General features: G+C 32.8%; 1 protein-coding gene across 1 annotated transcript in view; it reads right to left on the minus strand.

Annotated features, from left to right (window-relative positions):
* Positions 1 to 1,146: 1,146 nt before the first annotated feature.
* Positions 1,147 to 24,508, minus strand: part of LOC136418994 (ras-specific guanine nucleotide-releasing factor RalGPS2-like) — a 47,717-nt gene continuing 24,355 nt past the window's right edge. Inside the window, exons 2-9 of the mRNA XM_066405195.1 lie at positions 7,009 to 7,151; positions 6,723 to 6,948; positions 6,451 to 6,657; positions 6,250 to 6,309; positions 2,644 to 2,838; positions 2,317 to 2,490; positions 2,027 to 2,148; positions 1,147 to 1,965 (exon numbers count right to left, since the gene is read on the minus strand). Of these exons, the coding sequence (XP_066261292.1) occupies positions 1,844 to 1,965; positions 2,027 to 2,148; positions 2,317 to 2,490; positions 2,644 to 2,838; positions 6,250 to 6,309; positions 6,451 to 6,657; positions 6,723 to 6,916 (1,074 nt within the window). The 5' untranslated portion in view covers positions 6,917 to 6,948; positions 7,009 to 7,151 and the 3' untranslated portion in view covers positions 1,147 to 1,843. The remainder of the gene's footprint in view (positions 1,966 to 2,026; positions 2,149 to 2,316; positions 2,491 to 2,643; positions 2,839 to 6,249; positions 6,310 to 6,450; positions 6,658 to 6,722; positions 6,949 to 7,008; positions 7,152 to 24,508) is intronic.

Below are 24,508 nucleotides of genomic sequence, written 5' to 3' on the forward strand. Positions count from 1 at the left end.
CATAAAGAGTTCGATACATTTGCCAACACAAAAACCATTACTACTATTACATACCGCCCCCTATCATGATATATTTACTGGCATCATAATTTATTTCTTTATTTCTTCCTTTATATTCTGTTTAAATTATTTAGAAAATGTTCCTTCTGACTGATTTGACTCAGATAACATAATGTGCAATCTTTCTACAATCTGTGTTGATGTTTGGTCTTCAAGAAATTCACTTAACATTGAAATTTAGACATAGCTTATTATCAGAATCTTCTGATTAATGAGCTGTATAGAAACTATCTGAGTTACGAACGCGGTTAAATGGTGAAAAACTAAAAGTGGAAAATATTAATTTTAATTTTAAAATGTCTCGTTTTTAATGACATAATAAAATTAACTCAAATTTCTGCAATCAACCAATTCAACAAAACGATACGAAAAGGATAAAAATGAATAGGTATTACTCGCCTGGCTCACACCCAATGGCGTTGAATCTGCGGTACCGACGTAACAACTTAATTCTTCCTTGTTAGAACGTAATAGTCTAAACTTTTAAGCCAGTTTTTTTTTCAAGATTCCTTTATTTTTTCTTCGTGTTTTTCTGCAGTGTCGAACAAATTCTGTAGCGAAAGACCAACAAAATTGCTTATAAAAAGCTTATACTTACTTTACTTAAGAATGAATATACAAGTGATCAGAATTGCAACAAAACTGCTTGTAAAAAATTATGGAGAAACTGTTATAATCACTTGTTAAAGGTGATTTTATTATATTTTTGGTTATCGTTGGCTTCTAATGAGGCCCAGTCGTTTATATTAGTAGACATTTTTAGATAGTATATTCAGGGTTAGTGGGTTACGTGACTATATTAATTTACTCGATTTATGTTTAAGTTTCAGCAATTTAACTTAACAAAAATGCTACAAAAGCTTTCAACTTAAACACAAAAACATGCTAACTTTTTGCTTATGCTATATTAAATGGCATTTTCTTTCTCTTCCTCCGTTGACTTGGCAATTTCCAACTCCATAGTTGTCTAATTGCTTTTTTTCTTACAAATTACTTTTAACTTATGTAATTCATTACTTACCTACTTGTAACCTGTTAAATACCTCACAGACAAAAGGCATTATAATCAAACCATAAAAACTTTATTTTCTTAAAAACCATACGAAAAATTCAAAAAACCGTAAATGTAATGTGCAAAAATGTGATAACAAAATTAGTTATACAAGCTATCCGAACAATGTGGACAAAGGTTGACTTTTAACGGTAAAATTAGAGAAAAGTTAAATCGGTATAGGAGTTATAAAAAGAAGTGCTGTGCTTATCTTAAAATTGCAGAAAAATATATGTCTCCAAAAATTTCAGAATTACGTTTGTTTTGAAATGAGACATCTCCTATATTTAATTCACTTTCGTTCTGTGAGTGACAAATAATTTTTTAAGTGAAAATAATTAGTATGTTAGGTACTATAAAATCCTATATTTTGAAAACCGGCGTTAAAAAGTCCACCCAATATCAGTTGAATCATTCTATTAACATTATTTATATTTATATTTTACGTTCAAAGGTATGGCCCAAAGCTATATTGAATTTTTTACATTACATACATTTAAATATTGAAAAATTAAACAAATAAAATTTTGCGTCTAATTGGAAACATACTGTATATCTTCTTATAATTCTAAAATATGCGCAGCACTTCTTTCTACAACTCTCAATTTTTTTTCTGCTCTAACTTTAATGCTAAAAAAGATATCGATATTTCACGCATTATTAGCATACCCTGTATGTATGTAAAAGTTATGTACTATTACAAACCTAACAGAATTACAGAAAAAAATAATATCACTCGAACGACATGAGATTACTGGGCAATGGCGTTGGGTCCCCATTGGCAGCCTGCTGCAACAACCGACACCATTTGTCTGCTAAAACTTTGGTTCCGACACGAAATTTGTACACATTTCCTAAAGAGATTACATAGATGAAATTTACTTTTCGTTATTAATTTTATAATAAAATAGTTACCTCTTGAGTGGTCAATCAACTGGAAAGTGTCCTGATGAAGAGTGGCGTCACAATAAAATACCTGACAATCTGTTAATGACACAATTTTACAAGGTTCTCGTTTGAAGTCTGATCTTTGGTGTCTAAAATTAAAACAGCCATATGAGGTAATTTTTTATGATTCCATCTATTATAAAAGAATTTTAATTACGAAAATTATGGCAAATAATTATGATTTATTTTATCTCTACATATAAACGAATGAGGCAGAAAAGAAAAACCTCGAACGTTCCAAAGATAGAATAACTTACCCCTTAAAAGATTTGGGTGAAAAGTACACTGAAGAGTTCGCCCAGATCTGCAACCAATACCGTTGCCAAGAAGACACCGTCGGTTTCCTACCTTCCTTAAGGACAGTCTTTCGTCTGACGCAACCTTGCATTGTACAAAGATTTTCTTCTGAACTAATTCCATCCTCAGATAACCTGTAAATAAAACCCATAATCTTCTCATATTTCGGCTTTGCGGAAGCTACTAAAAAAAATTGAAACCTCTATTTAGTTACTCTAATATAATAAAATACGTAATGTCAGTATAGGAAGGTAATTAAAATTCAATAGATGGAATATTTAGCCTACCTTGTAAGTAATGTGCAGTTATCTTCGCTGCTCTGTGACGCTTGTAAAGGGAGATCGCTAATGGGTGATGGTAAATTGCTTTGCCTCAAACGTAACAGTCTTGAGTCTTCAACTTCTGAATCGTCTAGCAAGTGTAGCGTTTTAGGAACATTTTTTGGATCAAAGCCTCCCACTTGATACGTTTTGGAAAAAATACTGTAAGGTAAAATAATTTGGGTAACGAAAGGATTTTCGAGAAAAAAGAAAGTATTCTAATATGTTTCTAATATTCTGAAAAAATAATTACTTCTGTCGCGATAAAAAACAAGCACCAATACAATTATAAACGAAGAGTTGACGGAACCCTTGCTCTTACCATACATCACACCATAAATTCCGAGAGATATGACATCAGAAACGCCCTGTATATTTTTTAAATCAACAAAGTTCTTAGTTTAAAAATGTTTCATCACTGAGCCACACCAGACTACAAACTAAATAGCCCACCGATGGTTTAGTCGGATCGGAGCGCATCATCACGTGTACGCCTTTATCGGCCAACTTATGATAGATGCATGTGCACACACATATGCATATCTTCATGTTAATATGACAACCGAATAAACTGTCGATGAATCATGAATCTGTAGTCTTTCTGTTAACAGTAATAGCGTAGCTGGCTAAAACGAAAATTCAAACTTGCCTATCTATACACTCTCTACTGGATAAGAATACTTTCTAGAAAATCCTTATTTAATGTTATGTGTTTTTATCTGAAGACATATTCCAAACAAATTTCACATTTTCAGTGTCACCTTTTTATTTTTACAAGATGGTAAAATTATATATCAGAATTTTATTTATCTGTCAATTTTATTTGATTTTTGTTGTTTTTTTCCGAGTCCATGCTTATCCGAGATACCCTATATTTGTCAAGATGGATTTATAATGTTGCCATGAAGCTCCGTAGCTTTACAAAACTATCCGAAACCATTAAACCACATCAATATGTAACCAAACACCTTTTAGATAGTCATTACTTATGAAATGAACTTAGCAATAATGTTAATTTTTCCACCAGAAAATTATGTTTGCAAATTAGACTTTGCCAAGTTTTATTAAATATTTCAATAGATCATAAACCAAAATGTGACCAAATTTATTGCAACAAGAAAACATATATGCGATTTTAGTGTCATTTACACTTTCTTACCAATCTCTAAAATAGTGAAACATGCTTGACCATGTAAAAAGTTCAATGTTTTATTGATGCTAATCAACTTTGAGGAATGATTTTTCCAAAAAGAACTGCTTACGATTTTTTAAGGATTAATGGAATGGGGCAGATGAGAAGAGCTTTAAACATTCAAGTCCATGAAGATAACTCTGCAGGGTGTTTCCTAATCATATGGCGCATTTTTAAGAAGAAATTTCTTTTGTAAATCTAGATTGATACCAATGGAGAACAAAATTATAACTTCCATAGGAATAGATCTCACCTAACCATATTTTTTTTAAATTTCTATAACCAATTGCGTAATTACCGTTTAAACGTACGAAATCATATAAGCCTGTGAAGAAAAATTGTTAAATGGAAAATATAGATATTCTAAAATAAAGTATCAGTATAGTAATGCTATTTTTTTCCATGATTTACTTGACTGAAATTTTTAAATGGTAAACTGATTGACTAAGTTTGGAATGTTTAGCGTATGCGTATTCAGATAAACTGATAGACAAAAACGTTTCGTAAAACGTATTTTGTCAATATGTGCAAAAGAAACATGGATAGCAGAAAAATTCAGATTTCAATAGTAATAGGTCACATTTAGTGGGTAAAAAGGATATAACTAAATCATATTTTGGAGTTTCTTGGCCAACATTAAATCATATTTGCGGTTTTTTAAAAACTTATTTTTTTAAATATTATGGATATATCCTCATAGATTGTTACGGTGCCTGTAGTATTTAAGAATTTTGTCAATCAGTCACTAAACGTACAAGGGGAAAGAAAGTGTTTATTCTTTAAGTTTAGAACACCCTGGAGGATAGTGCGGAATATACATTCTAGTTTTTTTTCACTTATATGGAGTTTTAGCCATTTTTACAATTATGTTTTTTTCTTATAGAATTTTTTTTTCGTTTAGGATATACATTTATCTAAGCGAGATCCTGAACTCTTTAATTTCAGGCTCTTTTCAGGGCGCCTACGTGATTATTACAGAAATGAAGCAAAAATAATTGATTTTTTTTAATGTGAGTCAATCAACATATGAAATAAATGGATAATAAACTTACCCATTTTGATGTAAAATCACTCTAAGCAGGTTCACATATACGCCTTCCTAATCAATGTTATTTCTCTAACTAGTTATAGAAAGAGCACTTTATTACTTCATATTAATTGAATCTACTTCTGCATAAACGTTAAAAATTCCAAACTTTCATCTTAATTCTGTATTTTTTAATGTTTATAAACATGCTACATGTATAGTAGATCCGCTCTAATCATGAAAAGACCAATGAAACCATTTAGTATAGTTACACTATCGAAAAAAATAAACCATGTGTAATGAATACGTAAAAAATAATACCATATCTTCATGCTCAATCAATGCCAAAAATGAATGAATTATAAAGGTGCACTGCAAAAAATATAAAACAAAAATATAATAAATAATTCCTCTAAAATAATAAATAACGCTTATTAAATAATCTATTGGCGATTCAATCTAAATATTTTGCGCGTTTTTTTAGATTTCATGCAAAATGCACTAAAGAAGATTAAATATTATTAATTAGTTTTAATACAATCTTCCATTTGTTCAAAAAATGATCTGGTTTAAATGACCATAAATTATTATGTTATGGACTGCGGAGGCAGTAGGCAGATTGCTTAAATTCTAAATCAAAATCTATCCAAAAAATACCTTTTCAACGGCCTATTACTGTCTCCTTTTGATGAGTCAATTATCCGTAAGCCTAAATTTTGTGGTATTTAAACTTTTTATTTTCCTTCAGTATATGGTTCAAATTTCGAAAATTTGAACATGATTCCTTTATCGAAACCATTAAAATATAGTATTTATCGTAATTTTAAACAGTCAAAGTGAAAAATACATTAAATTAATTTGTATCTGCAAAAAATATTTGTTAGAATGTAACCAATATTATTCTGTCACTCCAAGAATAAAAGAATCATGGTAAACTTTTAGAAACTTTATTTGTATACTGGAGATAAAAAGTTTAAATACCATAAAATGTGAGTTTATGGGTACTCGCATGGGTCTTACGCATAAATTACATAAATTATTCATCTTTAAGAAATCAATATAACAAGGCTAAAAATAAAATTAAACAAAATATTCTTAATAGTGAATTGTCACTGTTCGCATCAAGTGAATCTAACACAAATGAAATAATGCAAGTTTGAACATTTCCTGCTTTGGGAACATTTTTCAATATTCTTATCGAATGAAGTATTGCTCAATTTGAATCGCCAATAATGCAATAAAAAAACTATTATAGTTCTATACGTTCACTAGAATATGACATCTTTTCAAATACTCGGTCTACCTTCAGGATCTATCTACCATCCATTGAAGCTTTGGTATTAATCCAACTTACCTAAACGGGGGATGATTCCCCAGTTTGTGAAAATTTCTAGGAAGACTTGTGCTACGAAATCTAAGGAAAAAATCCCAAGATAAAATTCGATTGCTTTGTGTATATAATATCATTAAGGATATGAATAAAGGCAATAATATTAGGAAAAAAATCCATGCCACTGAAAAAGAAAGCTCTCAATTAAATGAAAGAAAAACCTACTTTGTTCCTAAACTTCGACACTTTCGATGGCTAGGTATAAACTTCCCACTGGCAGTGACGGCTTGCAGTCTAAGTGATCCGGAAGAGGCTTTAGCCGGTGAGAGATTCAGTGACGCAATAGCGACCGGGTCTTGGATAACTGATTCTTTGGAGCTGTGGTTTGAGGAAGTTGGAACGGGGCCTGGAGCTTCCAATTTCAAAGATAATCTAAAGTAAAAAACAAACCATCATTTTAACTTTTACAGCTCACTTTCAAGGGTAAAAAAATGTACTTGTACTGATCATCCTCCACAAATTTCTGCAACTCTTTTATGTACCTTACGGAGTTCAAGTAATCTTGTATATGAGGAATTCGCACCAGATTCGAATAATCTGAGTGCTGGTAATTCGAGATAATTCTGAGTATGTTGTTCATCTTAAAAGTTCGTTGCTGAGATTCTAAACCTCCTGAATGTGGGTGAGCCATGTCAATGTACACCAAGTCAGTTAAATATAATCCTGGGGAAAGCATTCTTCCGGTAAATAAAATAGTAAGCTAATAAAGGTCTAGATATTTACCTAAATAAGGTATACATGGTAATTTGAGGCTCTCAATGTGGCTCCTTAAATTAGCCCAATTATTTTCATCTGAGAACACTTCCGTTAGTTTATCAAAAGCCTGCTTGTCTCTCTTTGGTATCGATGTCCATGTTTTGGAAAGTCTAAAAACATCGTAAATTTGAAACATGCCGATACCGAGTGTTAGAATTTTACCTATAGATTGGTGCACTTTGTAGAGCCGATATTATTGCGAAAAGTGAATGCAGATTGCTTAGTTCGTACAATCTTTTGGCTATCCTGATAAAAAACGCTAGAGTTTCAGCACGTTGTTTGACTGTTGAGCAGGCAAGAATTTCTTGTACAACCCAAAAGCTTACCTAAAACAATATTCTATTATAGTTATTTTAATCAATTTTGTCTCCAGAGAACGATTACCGAAACCATAGATTGAGGGATTTTTTTTCAAGAAATTGATAATTCAATTTGAATTTATTAATTTGTAATGATATTTTATTCTCTCCATTTACGAATTCGCTTGCAAGCTCCCTTAGTCATAAATTGATTCGTAAAACTATCTAATACCTTACGTACTTATCACATGAATAAGTGTTAGATTTTGCAAAATTAGGGATTGTTACAAGAACAGATGGACAATGTTTAAATAGAACTAACAGTTTCTAAAATCCTAATGAGCATTCTACGACTCAACGATTATTTTGTGGTAATTTTGATATCGAAAGAAAATATTCAAAATTAAATGTATAAGTGCCTTCTAAACTATCTACTTCTGCAAATAAGATACTCTATTTAAAATTTTTGTTCTATGCTTTACTGCTTTATTTCGTTAAAATTAACAAGCGAATAATAAATGTGTCAGAGGGTAAAATAATTTAAGTTTGATAAAAACAGGAATAAGATATTGGCAAAATTGGAATCGCAATTAAAATTTTAAAAGGATCGAATTAGAAATAATTTTAACCGTTATATTTTTCAGTATTCGACCCGAGGATCGACCTCATCATCAGTATTTAAAACAATGTCGAAACTGTAATATAAACTTACATGATTAAACCTTCTAGAAAAGGCCACGACATTGGGAGCTACACTGTGTTTATGCTTCTTGTTCCAGCCACAACTGGTGAGTTCCTCTGGCTGTATACTGAAAAATATGGGCTAGTCCAGAATGGTGAGTTGAACAGCAAAATCTTCAGGCGGGATTCTGAGTATATCGAAAACAGCGCAACTGTAGTTTTGGTGGCAAGTATTGTGGTATGCCCTATTGGGCAGGCTTTGAGTTTTAGCGTGGGCAGGTATGGATGTGAGACAGTTTCTGAAATACACAACAATTCAATTTAATGCAAATACATTGTAATTAAGTACCTCTTTGATTAGATTAGACTAAATTGGATTCTTTAATGGTGTTTTTAAGAAATTTTGATTTATACAAGACATCAATATATACATAAAAAGTAAAATATAAACTAATACTATTAAGCAATACACACTAAGATATGTAAGGAACATGAAATATTCTTAAAATTATGAGGTGAAACCAAATATCTAAAAATATACAGAGCGTTTCATTTAAGAAGGTTAGGCTATTTAAGAGGTTATATCATTTTTTCGACTTGTAAATATTCCGTTGTTTTTTTATTTAATCGCATGCAATTTTCTTATTTAAGATTTGTTTTTATCTATTCAAGTAAAGAAGCTGAAAGTTCTCTAATTATGAGGAGACCCCCACATTGAATTAAAATGAATATCGCTCTTACTTGGAACTTCACTGTTAAAATTAAGTTTTTCATAATTCTAAATAGCTCAACAATATTTGAACTATAGTCAGAATTTTTATGATCTTTAATCAAGTATTGAAAATATGTTAAAATGCAATAAGGAATCCATAAAATAAATTAAAGCTGAGTATGGGTACCAAAAAGGAAAGGCGTAGAAGAAATGTATCAATGCCATAAAAAGAATCAAGTTTGATTAATAACGGATTGATAGTTTGGCGGAGTAATATTTAGTTTTTTAAATTGATATATTTCCACTTTATTTGAGTATTTCAAAAACTATGATAGATAAATCTACTTTCCAAGTGAATTTTTAGTGAACGTTAAAATGTACAATTTTTCCCTAATTCTGTAGCTGTCACCATTTGAAGCAGAATTATGTCTAATTATTGTAAAAATACTAATGTATTATCTATCTACAAATTATCTACATAAGAATATATGTATTTATGAAAATATTAAAATTGAGGATGTGAGAATAAATTCGTTCATTACACATACTACCTACACCCTAAAAAAAAATTATCCTGTTTTAGCACATCCGTTTCTTTTTTGTGACAATGATATGGCCATTAAATTAAGTAATTCCCATATTCAGTGTTAGGAAAATAATATTTTTATTTAATATATTCAAACGAACATTTATAGCTTTTGTACGAGTAATAACCAATTTAGCTGCTTTGGAGCTGGTTGAAGATTTTTTCAATGCTCAGCATTGGTTTTTTATTTAGTATCGCGTCAACAATATCGAGGTTCTCTCATATTTCCAAGGCGCCAGTCATTGGAGATGGTTTCCGCTTCTTTTTTTTTATAGAGGTTAAGGAGAATCTGTAAGCAGACATCATGGGCCTCGCACGAGGCGATCTAATTTGCCCACTTTATGTCGGGTTGACATCCCAATCCAGGGAACGCCGACCGACTAAACCCCCTGTCCTCTCTTCTCCGTTGTTCCCCCCCTCGGGGACCACCATTAGGTATTACTTCGAGGAGGAGGTGGTGGTTTTTTCCGTGCGACGCTGCTTCCCAGCTTTTACTTCTTAGAGGTATGGCAGGTGATGGCAGCCATACTTTTAGTTTCTTTTTCTTTGGGAAGTTTGTGTTGGAATTTTCCCAAACTAGCAGTAGATGCTTTAGCAGTAGAAGTTTGAATGGATTTTGAGGAAAATAAGCTATAAATACCAAGCAGTGTTAAATGCATGGTGCTAAAGAGATTTAAAAAAGTTTAGAACTGATGGGAAAAATCATGAATTCCCATATTTCACTCTGAATATAAATGTCAATTACACCCAATGTAATATAACACTCTTATAAATCCACTGAGAGACAGATTTTAAGGAAGATGGACAAAAGACTGTTGTGACAAATATTCTGTGTAGTTTTATAGATAAGGAGGAAAATACTCCCCCAGGAGGAAAATTCTATTTTCTTGGAACAACATAGAAAAAAGGTTTTCTTCCTCATACTTATTACTTTCTTTGATACTTACCTCTAGATTTGCAACATCAACCCTTGGAACATTACATGTAAAGTCTCATTTACATAGAACTTAGTGGCATTGGTATTGAAACGCTAACCATAGTATAAAAGTTTATACTGGTATACTGGTTTATACTGGTATAAACTTTTACACTATGGTAAGCATTGCAATACCTACGCCACTAATTGTAAGTTTTATGTAAATGAGACTTTACACTTCTTCATTTGAAGAGGTGCTGGTGTCAGGACTATTACTATCAGAACTACTGCTTGGGGGTGTAGGCATGTTACCAATTTCCCTGAAGTAAAATTAAATAATTAGTGTGCACATTTCATACAAAAAGTCAGAAGATACTTTTTAGATGTACTGTATATAAAATGTAGTTACAATCACGTTGCAACATTTTATTACCTTGAAAAAATTTTTAATTGGTCTAAAACACTATTGTAAAAGGCTTGTGAGGAAAAGGTAAGCGTGAAAATGAGATTTTCTTCTCCATATCCTAATTGTATAGTTCCTCGTCGTACATTCGGGCTAAATCCATTTAGCTGGTCGAAAAATAAAATAGATTTTATTACGCCTACGGGATCTGAAATCTCCAATCTTCGTTCTCCTTCGGTCGTAATTATGGTTAAAATGGCTTCGGGAATTCTTGCTCCATAGGAGGTTTCTAACATACATCTGTAAGGCATTTTCTGTAGCTTAGTTAGGTGGAATTTTTTCCACTGTTCTACGATGTCGTTCACTGAAAACGAAAAGGTTATTATGTCTTTAAAACGTGTCTGTTATACTAACTTTTTGTCATAATGGTGTGAATAAATATCACGTTGGACCAGCTAATAAAAAGTTAGGTTTGATTGTTGAATGTGAAATGCCAAAATAAGCTGTGCGTATCGTTTACCAGAACTTCATTATTGATCGATGAAGGAAACTGTAATGTAGGGATGTTATTCTTATATAGTATCTATTTATGCTGTAAGATTGCGCGGCCATATCGAAAATATTACAGTGATTATACAGGGTGTTCCAAAATTAATAATAAAATAAAACATAATAAATTAAATAGAATTAAGATAAAAATAACACAAAAATTTAAACAAACACATCTCGAAAAATGCTTCCTTAACGAGCTATGATGCTTTAAAGAGGTAACTCTGATTATGGTTATTTCGAAATATTTCCAAAACGGTGCAAGATAACTTTATGAAATTTGATATGATTTTATACTTTTTAAACCTTAATTGACAGTTGTGGCCGAACGGAAATATTCCGTCAGAGGCGTGTTGCACGGGGGTTGTCGAAATTAAAGAATGTTACATTTTTTTATGTGCTCGATTTTTTAGTTGCTACGTACATTTCCAGAAAAAAAAAGTACTCTTGGTTCGCATTAATGGAACGCTTCGTTTTCGAATAAAATGAATTTGAATGTTGCATTGCATGACAAATACTATACTAATACTTCTAAATCGATAATCTATTAACCACATCAAAACGATTAAACAAAAAAAAAAAAAAACAAGGAACTGAAAAGACGCATTTTTAAAGTAAGTTTTCAAATAAGTTTCAGTTTTGAAAAAAATTCAAAATAACCATCATCAGTCCGTGCTTTAAAAACCATAGCTCGTTAATGAAACATTTCTCGATATATGTTTATATCAAATTTTGTTGTTATTTTTTGACGTAATTTTCGTTGTTTAAGTAAAAAATTCAGTTCTATATTATAGTAGGCCATGGAATTATTTGAATTGAACCCGTATGTCTTTGATATGTTTTGTGTAATCTCTAATATAAATGAATCAACTTAATCTCCTTAAAAATAGCCTTTTCCAAAACTCCACAGACTTGTGTGTTAGTTAGTTAAACTTTTCTGAGTCCTATAAATTGTGTTTTTACATTGGAACAAAAAGCAATATTTATTAAATTATTAATTATGAAAATTATTAATTATTTAATTATTAAATTTATTAAAGAGCATTATATCAAATACATATTTGAATATTTTTTATTATTTTATTAGCATTCTTCCTAGAAACATATACTTTTATAATTATTAGAAAATGGATTTTTATGCAACTGCATATTTTTGGCAGTAATGAATACAAAGGTGAGGATTGTACCAAAATTTGTTTTATCTTATAGGGATCAAAATGCAATACTATAGATTTTGGATATTTTGCATATTTGCATGCACTTTCATATTTTTGCATATAAGCATGAGATATTTACTTGGAATTTTGTTAATAATGTTTTTTGTTGTTTTTCTTGCGATAGAAGTACTCGACGTTGATGGTGATTTTTATTCTTATAGAGAATATTGAGTGTATCCTATCAAACAATTACTATATTTTTGCAAAATGTCGAAAGTTGATAAAAAGAGTAAGTTGATTCACATGTGGCTAAAAACAACAACTGAGAAATGTGTCGGTTTTGATGGAGAACACGTAAATTGAAATGTATGAAATATACAGGTAAGAGATTTATATGCATGTCACAGTGAAACTACTATGAATAAATGATTAATAATTGATTATTTATATATTATGTTAAAAAGTGGCAGCTAAAGGGAAATCCCAATTACAGCAGCATGTACAAATAAAACGCCACCAAAGATAACGAGAAACGCCTAATCAAAAAGATCATAGTGAAGAGGATAAAAAAAAACTTAATTTGGATTCGTGCCAAGCTATGGTGGCCATAAATTTGCCAAGGCGTTGCCTCCATAATAATGTTTGGAGAGGTTTTTTTGGAAAAATAAATAAAAAAAACAATTCCGAGTGAACCTACTGTTTGAAAAAATTATTTACCAAAACTGTATGAATTAAAAATGCAAAAAATTATAGAAAATATTGATAAAGACCACATATGGATTTCAGTTGACGAGACTACGGACAGTACTGTTATATACATTGCCACTCTGTAGGAAAAATGACAGAAAGAGAACCTGTAGTACCATATTTATCCACCATATCATTAGTTGCATGCAAACAACTACAACATACAAACTTTGCTTCTATTGCTTGCTTTGTAAATGATTCTTTATCATCTTTATGATCAGATAAACATGGTAAGAAAGTGTTATTATTAATATCAGATGCTGCAGCATATACAGCCTGTCCGGTTTTCGATGGACAGCGGCTGTATTCCGGTAAGTGGAGCAAGTACTAAGTTCCGACAAAAATTTTTATTACTGAAGTGACTCTAAGAAATCTCTGGAAAATATTTTTAGGGGGTCTAGTAGGGCCGGTAGTTCCTTAAAATTGACAAATCTATGCAAAGTTACTGATTAAGTAACATACGTAGTATTCAGGGTGTTTCGGAATAATGGTCAATTGTTTTAACAATGTATTCTACCAGCTATTTTAGGGGGGGATTTTCCTATGAAATTTTTCAATTTGGGACCTTCCTGTTGAGATATAACGTTAACAAAACACTGACTATACGGGGTGTCCTGAAATTAGGTGTAAATACTTTACAGGCGTAGTAAACTTGTCAAAATAAGACCAATGAACAAAATAGTGATAGATCAAAAATGTACAGTAACGGAACTAGAGTCCTTCGAAGACACTCCTTGATAAATTTATTATTTAGAATACTTGTAGAACCGTTAAAGATAATTAAACGGAAGTTGGTATACCTACATAAAATTTTATACTAAATTTGATGGTGATATTCATTTGTTACCAAATACGTCAGTAGTGTGCGTTTTGGGTGGGACGCAGGGTATTTTGAGATCTAACTTTTTGTGTGCCATCAATCAGCAAGTTTAACTTTAAATAATAGTTATTTGAACTATTTTACGCATAAAAGGTCCTCTTATTACAAGTCGCTATCTCTCACCGTTTTTGAGAAAATTGCAGTTTTGTACTTGTTTGATCTGAGCTTTCGCGAATTAAACTGAGTTTCCAAATGTTCAATTATTGTAGTGGGCTCCTGTTATATTATTTCGAAAAGTCTATTTTCCTTTGCTGCATTCAATTTAAGTTAAATTATTATTCTGTTTGTGTGAAAATGGAGCAGTATTCGTATAGAGAAGTTGCCGACATAGTTTTTATTTATGGTTTTACAAATGGAAGCGCTACTGCTGCACGGTGGGAATACGAGCAAAGATTTCCGTATAGAAGAATACCAGATAGTCGATTATTTGCAACTGCTTTTAGGAGATTAAAAGAACATGGAAGCTTTGAAAGGGTTAGAGGCCAGGGACGAGCACAAAACGATAATTTTGACGGAGTCGAGGAGGTTATGGAACTGCCAGGAATTATGATTCGAAATTTAGAGAGGAAGACGAATGTCCCGGGTTCAAGGGTGTTAGAATCAATTTTCAATAATTTTACAGCAGGGAATAAGACCAAAAATTCTTTAGATTGGAAGAACTCTTCAAATGTAAGGGTTACATGCATTTCACTATCAACGAGGCCATGGACTGCTAGAGAGGGATTTCGTTCCAAGGGTAATATTTTCAAGCTGGATCGTAAACAATGTAAACGTGGTACCTTTAATACTTTTCTCCGATGAATCCACATTCACAAGAAATGGAATTTTCAATTTTCATAACAATAATTTATGGGCAGACGAAAACCCCAAGGCTGTTCGAACGACTGGATTTCAACATAGATTTTCAGTTAATTTATGGGCAGAAATAATTAATAAAAACTTGGTAGGGCCCGTGGAAATACTTAATGAATGCACAGGGATATCTAATTTTTCTACGAAAAGTACTTCCGGAATTACTGGAGGACATCCTATTAAATGTAAGAGGCTTAATGTGGTTCCAGTGACGGAGCTTCAGCTCATAACGGGAGAATAATTACAAATTATTTAAACAACCGATTTCTTGGACGATGAATAGGTCGGTTTGGGCCAACTCATTGGCCTGCGCATTTGCAAGATTTGAATCCCCTGGATTTCTTTTTTTGGGGCCGGCTTACTGAATTAATTTAATCCGCCGAGGTTAAGACGAGAGAAGAACTTGTCAATAGAATATTTGCCGCTTCTGTTGAAATTCGGCAGAATTGGCAACATATGCAAAGAGCTTCGCAAGCTATTATAAGAGAACGCTTGAGCATAAAAGAAAACAGAACTGTTTTTGGGCAATTCTTAGACGAATGATAACAATAATTAGGTATTTATTTACGATGATTGTGGTAATAATAAATAAAATAGGTTAATAATTGCGGGAAAATTGTGCTTTTAGCATAATTTTATAAGTGTAAAATATTATTAAAATATGTATTTTGGTTGGAAAATAATACAAATAATAATAATAAATTAATGACAGTTATGTTAATAAGTCGTAAAATCTGCAAGTATAATTATTCGTGAAAGCTTAGATCAAACAAGTACAAAACTGCAATTTTCTCAAAAACGGTGAGAGATAGTAACTTGTAATAAGAGGACCTTTTATGCGTAAAATAGTTCAAATAACTATTATTTAAAATAAAACTTACCGATAGATGGCGCACAAAAAAGTTAGATCTCAAAATACCCTGCGTCCCACCCAAAACGCACGCTACTGACATATTTGGTAACAAATGAATATCACCATCAAATTTAGTATACAATTTTATGTAAGTATGCCAACTTCCGTTTAATTATCTTTAACGGTTCTACAAGTATTCTAAATAATAAATTTATCAAGGAGTGCCTTCGAAGGGCTCTAGTTCCGTCACTGTATATTTTTGATCTATTACTATTTTGTTCATTGGTCTTATTTTGACAAGTTTACCACGCCTGTAAATTATTGACACCTGATTTCGGGACACCCTGTATAATCTTGTAACGTAAGTGTAACAGTAATATAACAAATTACCTAAATTTCCTCTTTTAGAGTATTTTTTATTATGTCGCGACAAAAACTTACATTTGGGATTACAATTAGGTAACATATCGCTCCTTCTGAGGTCCTCGTTGGAGTAGTGATAGTTTTATTAAAATCTACAACAAGAATAATTTTGTTTTTAAAATCAGAGATATTAACAGGCTGCCGAGTGTTTTTGAATGGAACAGGTGTACAAAGAAGAACTGTATTACCAACCAATTTACAAAAAGATGGAGGATCAGGGAAACTATTGTACAGGGTGTTTCAGAATAGTATGTCATAAATTTAAGGAGTGATTCTATGAGTGATTTTGAGAAAAAAAGTTTATATGAACCTAGGTCCATTCTCGCTCTCTGCCTGAAATACAGGGTGATAAAGTTTGCTATATATATATTTTTTAGTAATTCCGGACCTGCATTAGACATTTAAGTATATCAAACTTGGTGGGCGTAAGTTAGGTGTAGAAACACGTCATATAAGAGAAAAACGAATTTTTAAATTTAAAAAGTGGCGCCCCCAAAACCATGACCCTGATTATTTTTTGTGAAAAATATGTTACCCCTGTTTTTTCAAAAAATAAAAATCGTTTTCTCAATTTTAGTTCTTTTTGTTAAAGAAATGATCTCTTGATTGAATTTTTTTCGTAACATCAAGCGTTTTCATGCAAAAAAATTGAAAAAGAATGTCTGTAATTTCTTATTTTATTAAAAACCGGATTTTAAAATTATTATAAAATGTTTAAATTAATTTTTCTCTTAAAAGTTCGTCTACACCTTAATTATGTCCACCAAGTTTGATAAAAATATTTAATACAAGTCTGGACATATTAAAAAAAACAAAAAAATATAGCAAACTTTAACACCCTGTATTTTTCCTATAAACTTTTTTTCTCAAAATCACTTACAGAATCACCCCTTAAGTTTATGACATACTATTCTGAAACACCCTGTACTAGGTAGGTAAGAATTAATGCTTCTGTCAGTGCCGTGCCAGGTGTCATCGCTGGTCATTCTAATCTTGTAATATTGTGATTTTCCAATTATATTATATCTAACAATACTATTAGGGATATAATAAATTTATGTTTGTAATTAACGTAGGGATGCAAGACTTTTCAAAGGGAATGTTCTTTTCAACATTTCTTGGACCATGAATTATGTTTCTCAATTTTGTGTAATGGATTTTTATACTTAAAACTATTTTATTACACAAAACTAATACACAGGTCAAACCGGCAGCACAACTGCTTACAAGAAAATTGTGATACGAAATGATGATATATATTTTTTTTTGGGGAGGGGAGGGGATAAAAAATCTTGTTGGTAAGACGATACTGGCGCCCGTGCTACCAGCCTGTGTGGGGTTTCACCCACTAAAAAAAACCGTTTTTGCGGAGAATTTTGTTTGAGGCAAGTGCTCTCAATCCTCTATCTGACTTTTGGGTCGTTTTTGGTTTCTTTTGGGACCTCAGGTGTCAGAGTCAAGCGGGACTATCGCTTTCTTGCTCTGCGCCGTTTCGATTTGGAATGATTTTCTAGGAAGTTCGCCTCCTGCTGTTTGGTGGTGCTCCCGAGGGCCTGATTTGGGACCCCCGCCGATTTGGGGACTTTAGCCCGTTTGCTGTCCTCTTGTGTTCTGCTTCTTAATCGGCTCCTTTTATCTATGGTTGTCGGACTTGAATGATGACATTTGAAAACCAACAGCCATTTGATTTTCTCGCCTCAACATTGCCGGAGTGACTTTTCTTGTTCTGGCTTTTCGTGAATTTATCCACTGTTAGTTAATTTACCTGCAGCTGGTATCTTGGCCTTTTATGCGGGAAGACATCCTCCGGATTATAATCCGTTGCCTTCTTGATCAGCTTGTTTGGATGTTACTCTGTCGCTTGAAACATCTTTATTGCGTGATTTTTAATGACACTTGTCGCCTTAAGAGTCGTTCTCAGAGCAATGTTTTCCACTGCCTGAAGATTCTTTAGGTGCGTCCTTGCTGCATAGCTCGCTAACATACGCTGTTGACGCGTATGTTAGCTGCGGCTGTATGACTGTTTTTATAAGCGTGGTCTTGCTTTTAGCGGCAATTTAGACTTTTTCCCTATTAAGGGATAGAGTATTGCTCTTGTTATTTTGGCCCTGTTTCTGGTTCTGGATATTTGCTCTTTCCACGTAAGTTTCTCGTCCATAGCAACTCCTAGGTACGTGACCTGTTTGGACCATGATGATATTTTATGGCTAAGGGCAACTTTTATATCGTCCGTTCTCCTTGGTCCCCACGGTTTATGACTGCGAGAGTTCTTGCACCAAATAAAGGCCTTGATCCGACAATGAGCGGCATGGCTACCAAACGTAGTAGACCCTTGGGAATTCCCAGGGTTCTATGATATTAAGCGTCCTTGTACCAGTGAGTGATTCAACAAAAAGGAGGTATGGCGGCCAGATGACCGTCTAGAAACAGGTATGTCTCCAGAAAGAGATTTGTGGTTACATAACTCATGATCATGCGGAGCGAAATTATTCGCCCACTTGGCTCGTCCAACAAAATATTTGGTATTTCCTCATTTCTTTTTTGTAAAGCCCCTCCAGATAAATTGAACAAAGTATTTGTGATATCTGAGTACTATTCACATTTACAGAAGACGAGTTAATTTTAAACTATTCTGAAGTTTCTCCTCATTTAAGAGCATCAATTATAAAATTAAATAATAAAGGAAAATCGCAACGTAAAATCGCTAAAATTGTTGGTAGAAGCGGATCAACAATCCAATCTATTACAAAAAAAAATTAAAAACATTGAAAATAATTGTAACATTGTCAGGAAGAGGAAGAAAATGTGCCTGGACCGAACGTACGAAGCGAGAAATGTTTAAAAAAGTGGCAGTAAATCAAAGTGTTACGGCCACCAATTTGACAAAAAGCAAAGCGTTGAACATCATTATGGACTAGTTGTACAGGGTGTCTAGTTTTCGACACTTTTGCAGGGGATCTCCGTTATTATTGCAGTTCGGGGTTGGGTTTTCACAAACTGTGTCACTTTTTTGTAAAACAAACGATGCCGCAAACAGATTTATCATCTCTCTCTTGGTTTTTGAAATACAGGGCGAAATTGAGAATTGTGCATTTTCAGACACCTATTGTAATTCAGTAATCTTATAAGTTATCTACTAAGTAAAAACGGAACCTTACATATCTTTTTATGTGGAATCCAGTGACTTACTCTGTTTGGGTTAAGGGGTGCGTTCCTTGGTTGGCGCGAAAGACCACCCTCGTGATTATATTTTACGTGGTTTTTACGGAACTCGCGAACAGTGAAAACTCGTTAATACTTCATTAAATCATTTACTGCACTGATTAAGCTAATACAATACGCTAATTAAAGCACTTAACACTATCTTAACGAATTCTTAGGGGTAGATTTATAAAGTCGGAACGAACAAGCTTGTGAGCATCGCAAAATCCAAAAAGGGAAGAAAAAGATTCTAATTTCTTTAAAGCTTAAATACAAAAGCTAAGACTAGACGCCCATACGTCCATATGCCCATAGTAGTTATACAAGGAGAGCATGACATTACGTTATTTCTTTGTCGTTCCGTTAATGCGAGAGCTCCATATGCATTGCGAAAACTCCCCGGAGTGACAGGAATGACATTTGTCAAGAGTGAGGTGTATGGAGTAACATGAGTGGCATTTGACAGGGGTGACGGGAGTGACAGGAGTGTGTGTTTTTTCCGAGTACAGGTCCGTCGTTAGGGATTTATGTACCGTGGTGCTGGTGCACTCAAGAGTGACAGGAATGACATTTGTCAAGAGTGAGGTGTATGGAGTAACATGAGTGGCATTTGACAGGGGTGACGGGAGTGTGTGTTTTTCCGAGCACAGGTCCGTCGTTAGGGGATTTATGTACCGTGGTGGTGGTGCACAGGGGCGTCGGACTGGGGGTAAGTAAAACAAAAATGTTGTCCTAGTTTTCTATATTTATTTTTTTAATATTAAGTTAACGAACAATTGGATATTTTTTGTTTACAAGACTAATTGCTACTACTACTGATGCTAAAGTGTCCGTAAGGTAGGGTATCAAAGCTGTTTGGTAAAATTTGTCGTTTATCATCATAAGGGTTTAATGCAATCTTGTTTTGTTCAACGCTATAAACTTCATGATTGTAGGAACGAATAAACCGTTGGGTTACCTATGTGATGTCGTAATTTTTTAAGCACTCTATATAGTCTGTAAACGTTAATTTGTTACGTACAATAGAATATTTCACCCCCTTCGCTTTTTTTGTGGTAATGTCTTCGTTGTGAAGCTTAAAACTGTACATTTTCGATCTAAGTCCTACAAAATGAGAAATTATTCGCCCATTTGCTTCATCCTTCATTAGCCCCAAGACTTTTTTATTTACCAGGGGGATATCGTATTGATTATTAATAGGATAATCGGAGGTATCAAATTTTGTTAGATCTTTTTTTTATGACTTCCTCGTAGGCGTCATTACAACGGAGTTCGTAAATAAAACTATCGGTGTCCATGTACATGAGCTTGCAACGATCAACCCCCATTATGGATTGCATATACTCATAATGAAAGTCGTACATGTATATTTTAGACAAGTCTAAAATTGTCATGCCTATGTAGAGCGGTTTATTGAAGCAGATGACAGATTTTTTCAATTCAATAATAATAATGTTTTCATCTAGAATTAATCTGCTATGAAACCTAGGATTTGAAATTAAATTTTTTGCACCATAACGCCCTTCCCAAGATTTAACAATTTTAACTACCCGATGTTTCCGAATATTTTCCATCGTTTTCCCAAACACCGCGTTATTAAAGAGTTTGAATAGATTTTTCTCAAAAGTCGATTTGGCTTGTGTTCGAAGCCCATTATTTAATTCAATATAGGATTTTAACCATGGCGATTGGTTAAACTTTAAAATTTTGTGAATCTTTGTCAGTACTAATCCATGATTTAACATTTGCTTCAAATTCCTATAGTGAACAATATATTGTTTTTTAGGAAACAGAGTGGTCATTAATTTTGACAATTTGGAATGTGGTGGTTTAAGATGTTCGGGTGCAAAAGGAAAGTCCTTATGCTTATCATGTATACTTTTCGGGTACTCTAAATCTACCTCTAAAATGTGCCCTATGGGTGAGTCGTCAGAAATAGTTGGCACATCAAAATTGACATCTTCCGTCCATTCGAAGCCTCCGTATGGTAACGGTTCGCACATTGCTTTGCCGTACAAATTGTTCACATCCAAGTAAAGAAGGTATTTAGAGGGTTTTAGAGGATCATAGTCATTAGACATGTACTTGTTATTTGCTTCCGAATATCGACTGCTACATACAGAAACACCACCGCGAATACCCTTTTCAATAAACATTATTTGATCGATATCGTGCAATAGTTCCAACTTGCATTTAGTGTACTTCAACATACAGTCCCAAGTATATCCAGGCATGGTAAAATACCAACAAGGATCAAGATTGTACGTTGAAATACAATTTAATCTGAAATGTTCGAAAACATCGGCTAAAAGTAGGACATCAGTTTTCAAATACAAATCTGAATATTCTCCTAATGTCTGAATATTAAAAGAATCCCACACCTTCAACGCATGCTTATATTTGTCGTCAGCGATGTGAGAATCTTCTAGTTTATTATAGAAATGTTCTTTGGATGGCAAAGTCTTTTCATCAAGTTTATCAATACTATCGATGTAATCGTAACAAAATACACCTTTACACGTTAAGAGTTTAAATTTTTCTTCCGCCACGTCTAAAAATTGACTTTTTAAGAGTTTTAAATTTTCCGTGTGCATTGATTTTACGAGTTCATCAAGAGAAGCACCCAAAAATCTATACGAATCGATATAGCGAAATTTAATGTTATTTTCCTGCGTCACATGATGGGTAAATGAAATATATTTTTCTTTGTTAATAGGTAGTACAGACAAACAGCCATTTTTGCATAGAAGTTTGATTAAAAAATGGGAATCATACCCAGAAAAGTTCTGAAAGACTATCGGAACCACAAATTGTTTACGAAAATTTAAATTGCACAACGAATGAGCAAATCCTCTGAAAATGCCTGTGAAATGATCGTGATCTCGAACAACTTCATCTTTAGGGAAAAACGGTTTTTCGCAAATGTGGCAAATTTTGCTCATTGTTAAGTCGAGTTGGACGTTCATGAGAATGTTCTTTTTCGTTTCGTTATAAATAATTTTTGATAATTCAATCATTTCATTAACAAACCATTTTACGCAGTTTGCGCCTCGAAACATTTTGAATTGGGATAAAGATTCATCGTATGTACATTTGACGAAATATCCTGCACTAAAAGGAACGTGTTTTTGATATTTACCCAAATCATTATCATTTGAAACATTTTCCAATTGGCTTTCGAAGTCTGCATAAATAACAAATGGAGCTGTTTGTTTATAAGCATAATTTTTAAACTCTATAAAGTCATATTTGGGAAACGAAATTTGATAGTCATTCAACTCGGCGCACAATACTTCATGTGCTGATAAATTATCTTGGTTGGAAAAATAATTTAAACACCTATCACAAATAAATTTACGTCCGTTATGTTTGTTTAACTGTTGGGATACTAATCGTAATAAATCTTTAATCCAACAATAGTGATAAGTGATATTAACATTTTCTTCTTCTTCTGCACCTGTGGGAATCGGATCATAGCCATTTAGTTTAGGATAATATTTGTTATGAACTAAAAGCAAACTAATATGTTGGTTTAATTTTTGACGTGTCAATCTAACTGGAACCATTGTATAGAATGGCTTTTTCTTTTCTAGAACCGTTGACATTTCTAAGCCGTAAACATTTACTGATATATTGTTTAATTTTTCAAATTTATATATTTTGTTTAAAGGCATAGGTATTTCTAAATTTACAATGTTTAAAACAGTTCTGTAATGTGGGTATGAACTAATACGATTGTTGTTATTTTTACCGTTTACAGGATAGAGAGCACTCACAATTGACCAATAGAAACAGGCTTGATCATTGTTTTGAATATTAATGCAAGCGCGTTTCTTCGAAATTTCACTAGGTAATTTGATTAAAGTCGAGCCATTACGCATTGCAAATTTATTAATATTAATTTCTAAATAATTTATTTTTTGCAGAGCAAAGCCTGAATCACGTTCTTGAAATTCCGATAGTTGGTTTAATATTTGGTCTTGAATATTTATGTGAAACCAGCTAGGTAAATTCGTTCCCACATCAATGATTGCATATTTTGTGTTAAAATATAAAGTGTCAATTATTTCCTTATCATCAATTTTTTTTAAAATAAAATCCCCGCAAAATGTAGAACCTACCTTAAGAACTGGATTTTGCTTTAACAACAGTTTTATCTTCTCTTCAAATAAAAGAAGAGAATCATCTAGGAATTTATTTACATCTTTATGCGTTAAATTAATAATAATGTTTGTTGTTACATTTTGGTTGAAACATGAGCCTACGTTCTGCCACGAAACCCTACTTTCAACTCTATTCGTTTCTTGATTCGATAACCCTCCTCCTCTTCTGATATTGTGTAATTTAAGTTGAAGTAGTTTTTTAATTACGTTAAGTTGTTGTGCTTTTGTCTGCAATTTGCGACGCATATGATATGACAAATCGCCTTTACCGATTAAATTATCACAAAGTGTAATCAATTTTTGTACACGGTTCAACCAAATAGTAAGGCTTTTCTTACAAAATGTAGCGACACCTTGCTGTCTAACTTTTTTAAAACGTGTTACATTTATAGAATGTTTTAATAATTCAGTCGGATTCATGATGCTCTACAAATTATTAGCTCACCGTTTCTGATGATGATGATGATGTCAAAGAGATTTCAAACAAAATTAGTGGGTTAGGCTTTCCAACGTCTTTGTTGCCCCTAAAGATCAATGCGTATTTGCCTTCAATGAAATTATGTACTTGGAGCGCAAACGTTTCGGTCACTCTCCGAGGTAGGAAGACCAGGTTGCTTTCCAGGTGCAGCAATATACTTTTCCCGTATCTAGTATTGGTTACAGTGGCTTCAGTAAACTTCTTTACTAAATTCAAAATGAACTTATTTATACCTGTTTTCCAATCGTGCGAGTGAGATTAAGTATTTCATATTTGTCTTGTTTTCCTTTTTGATTGAGAAAAAGTCTTTTGCTAGAAGTATGTATTCTAATTTGGAAAGATTTATATACAGCAAAATCGATCACTATATCATTTTTATGTCAATTAACCTGAAAATATTACACTGCAAATCGATTTATGTACTGCAAAATCGATCGGTATAATGTCAATTTCCTTAAAATATTTATACTGCCAAATGGATCACCATTTTTTATGTGTCACTTAAGTCACCGAATGAAAACACGCGAACGCCTTAGGGGGCTAATTAATATTTGCAATGATCAGACG

This window comes from Euwallacea similis, unplaced genomic scaffold, assembly GCF_039881205.1.
Source record: "Euwallacea similis isolate ESF13 unplaced genomic scaffold, ESF131.1 scaffold_55, whole genome shotgun sequence".
Classification (NCBI taxonomy): Eukaryota; Metazoa; Arthropoda; class Insecta; order Coleoptera; family Curculionidae; genus Euwallacea; species Euwallacea similis.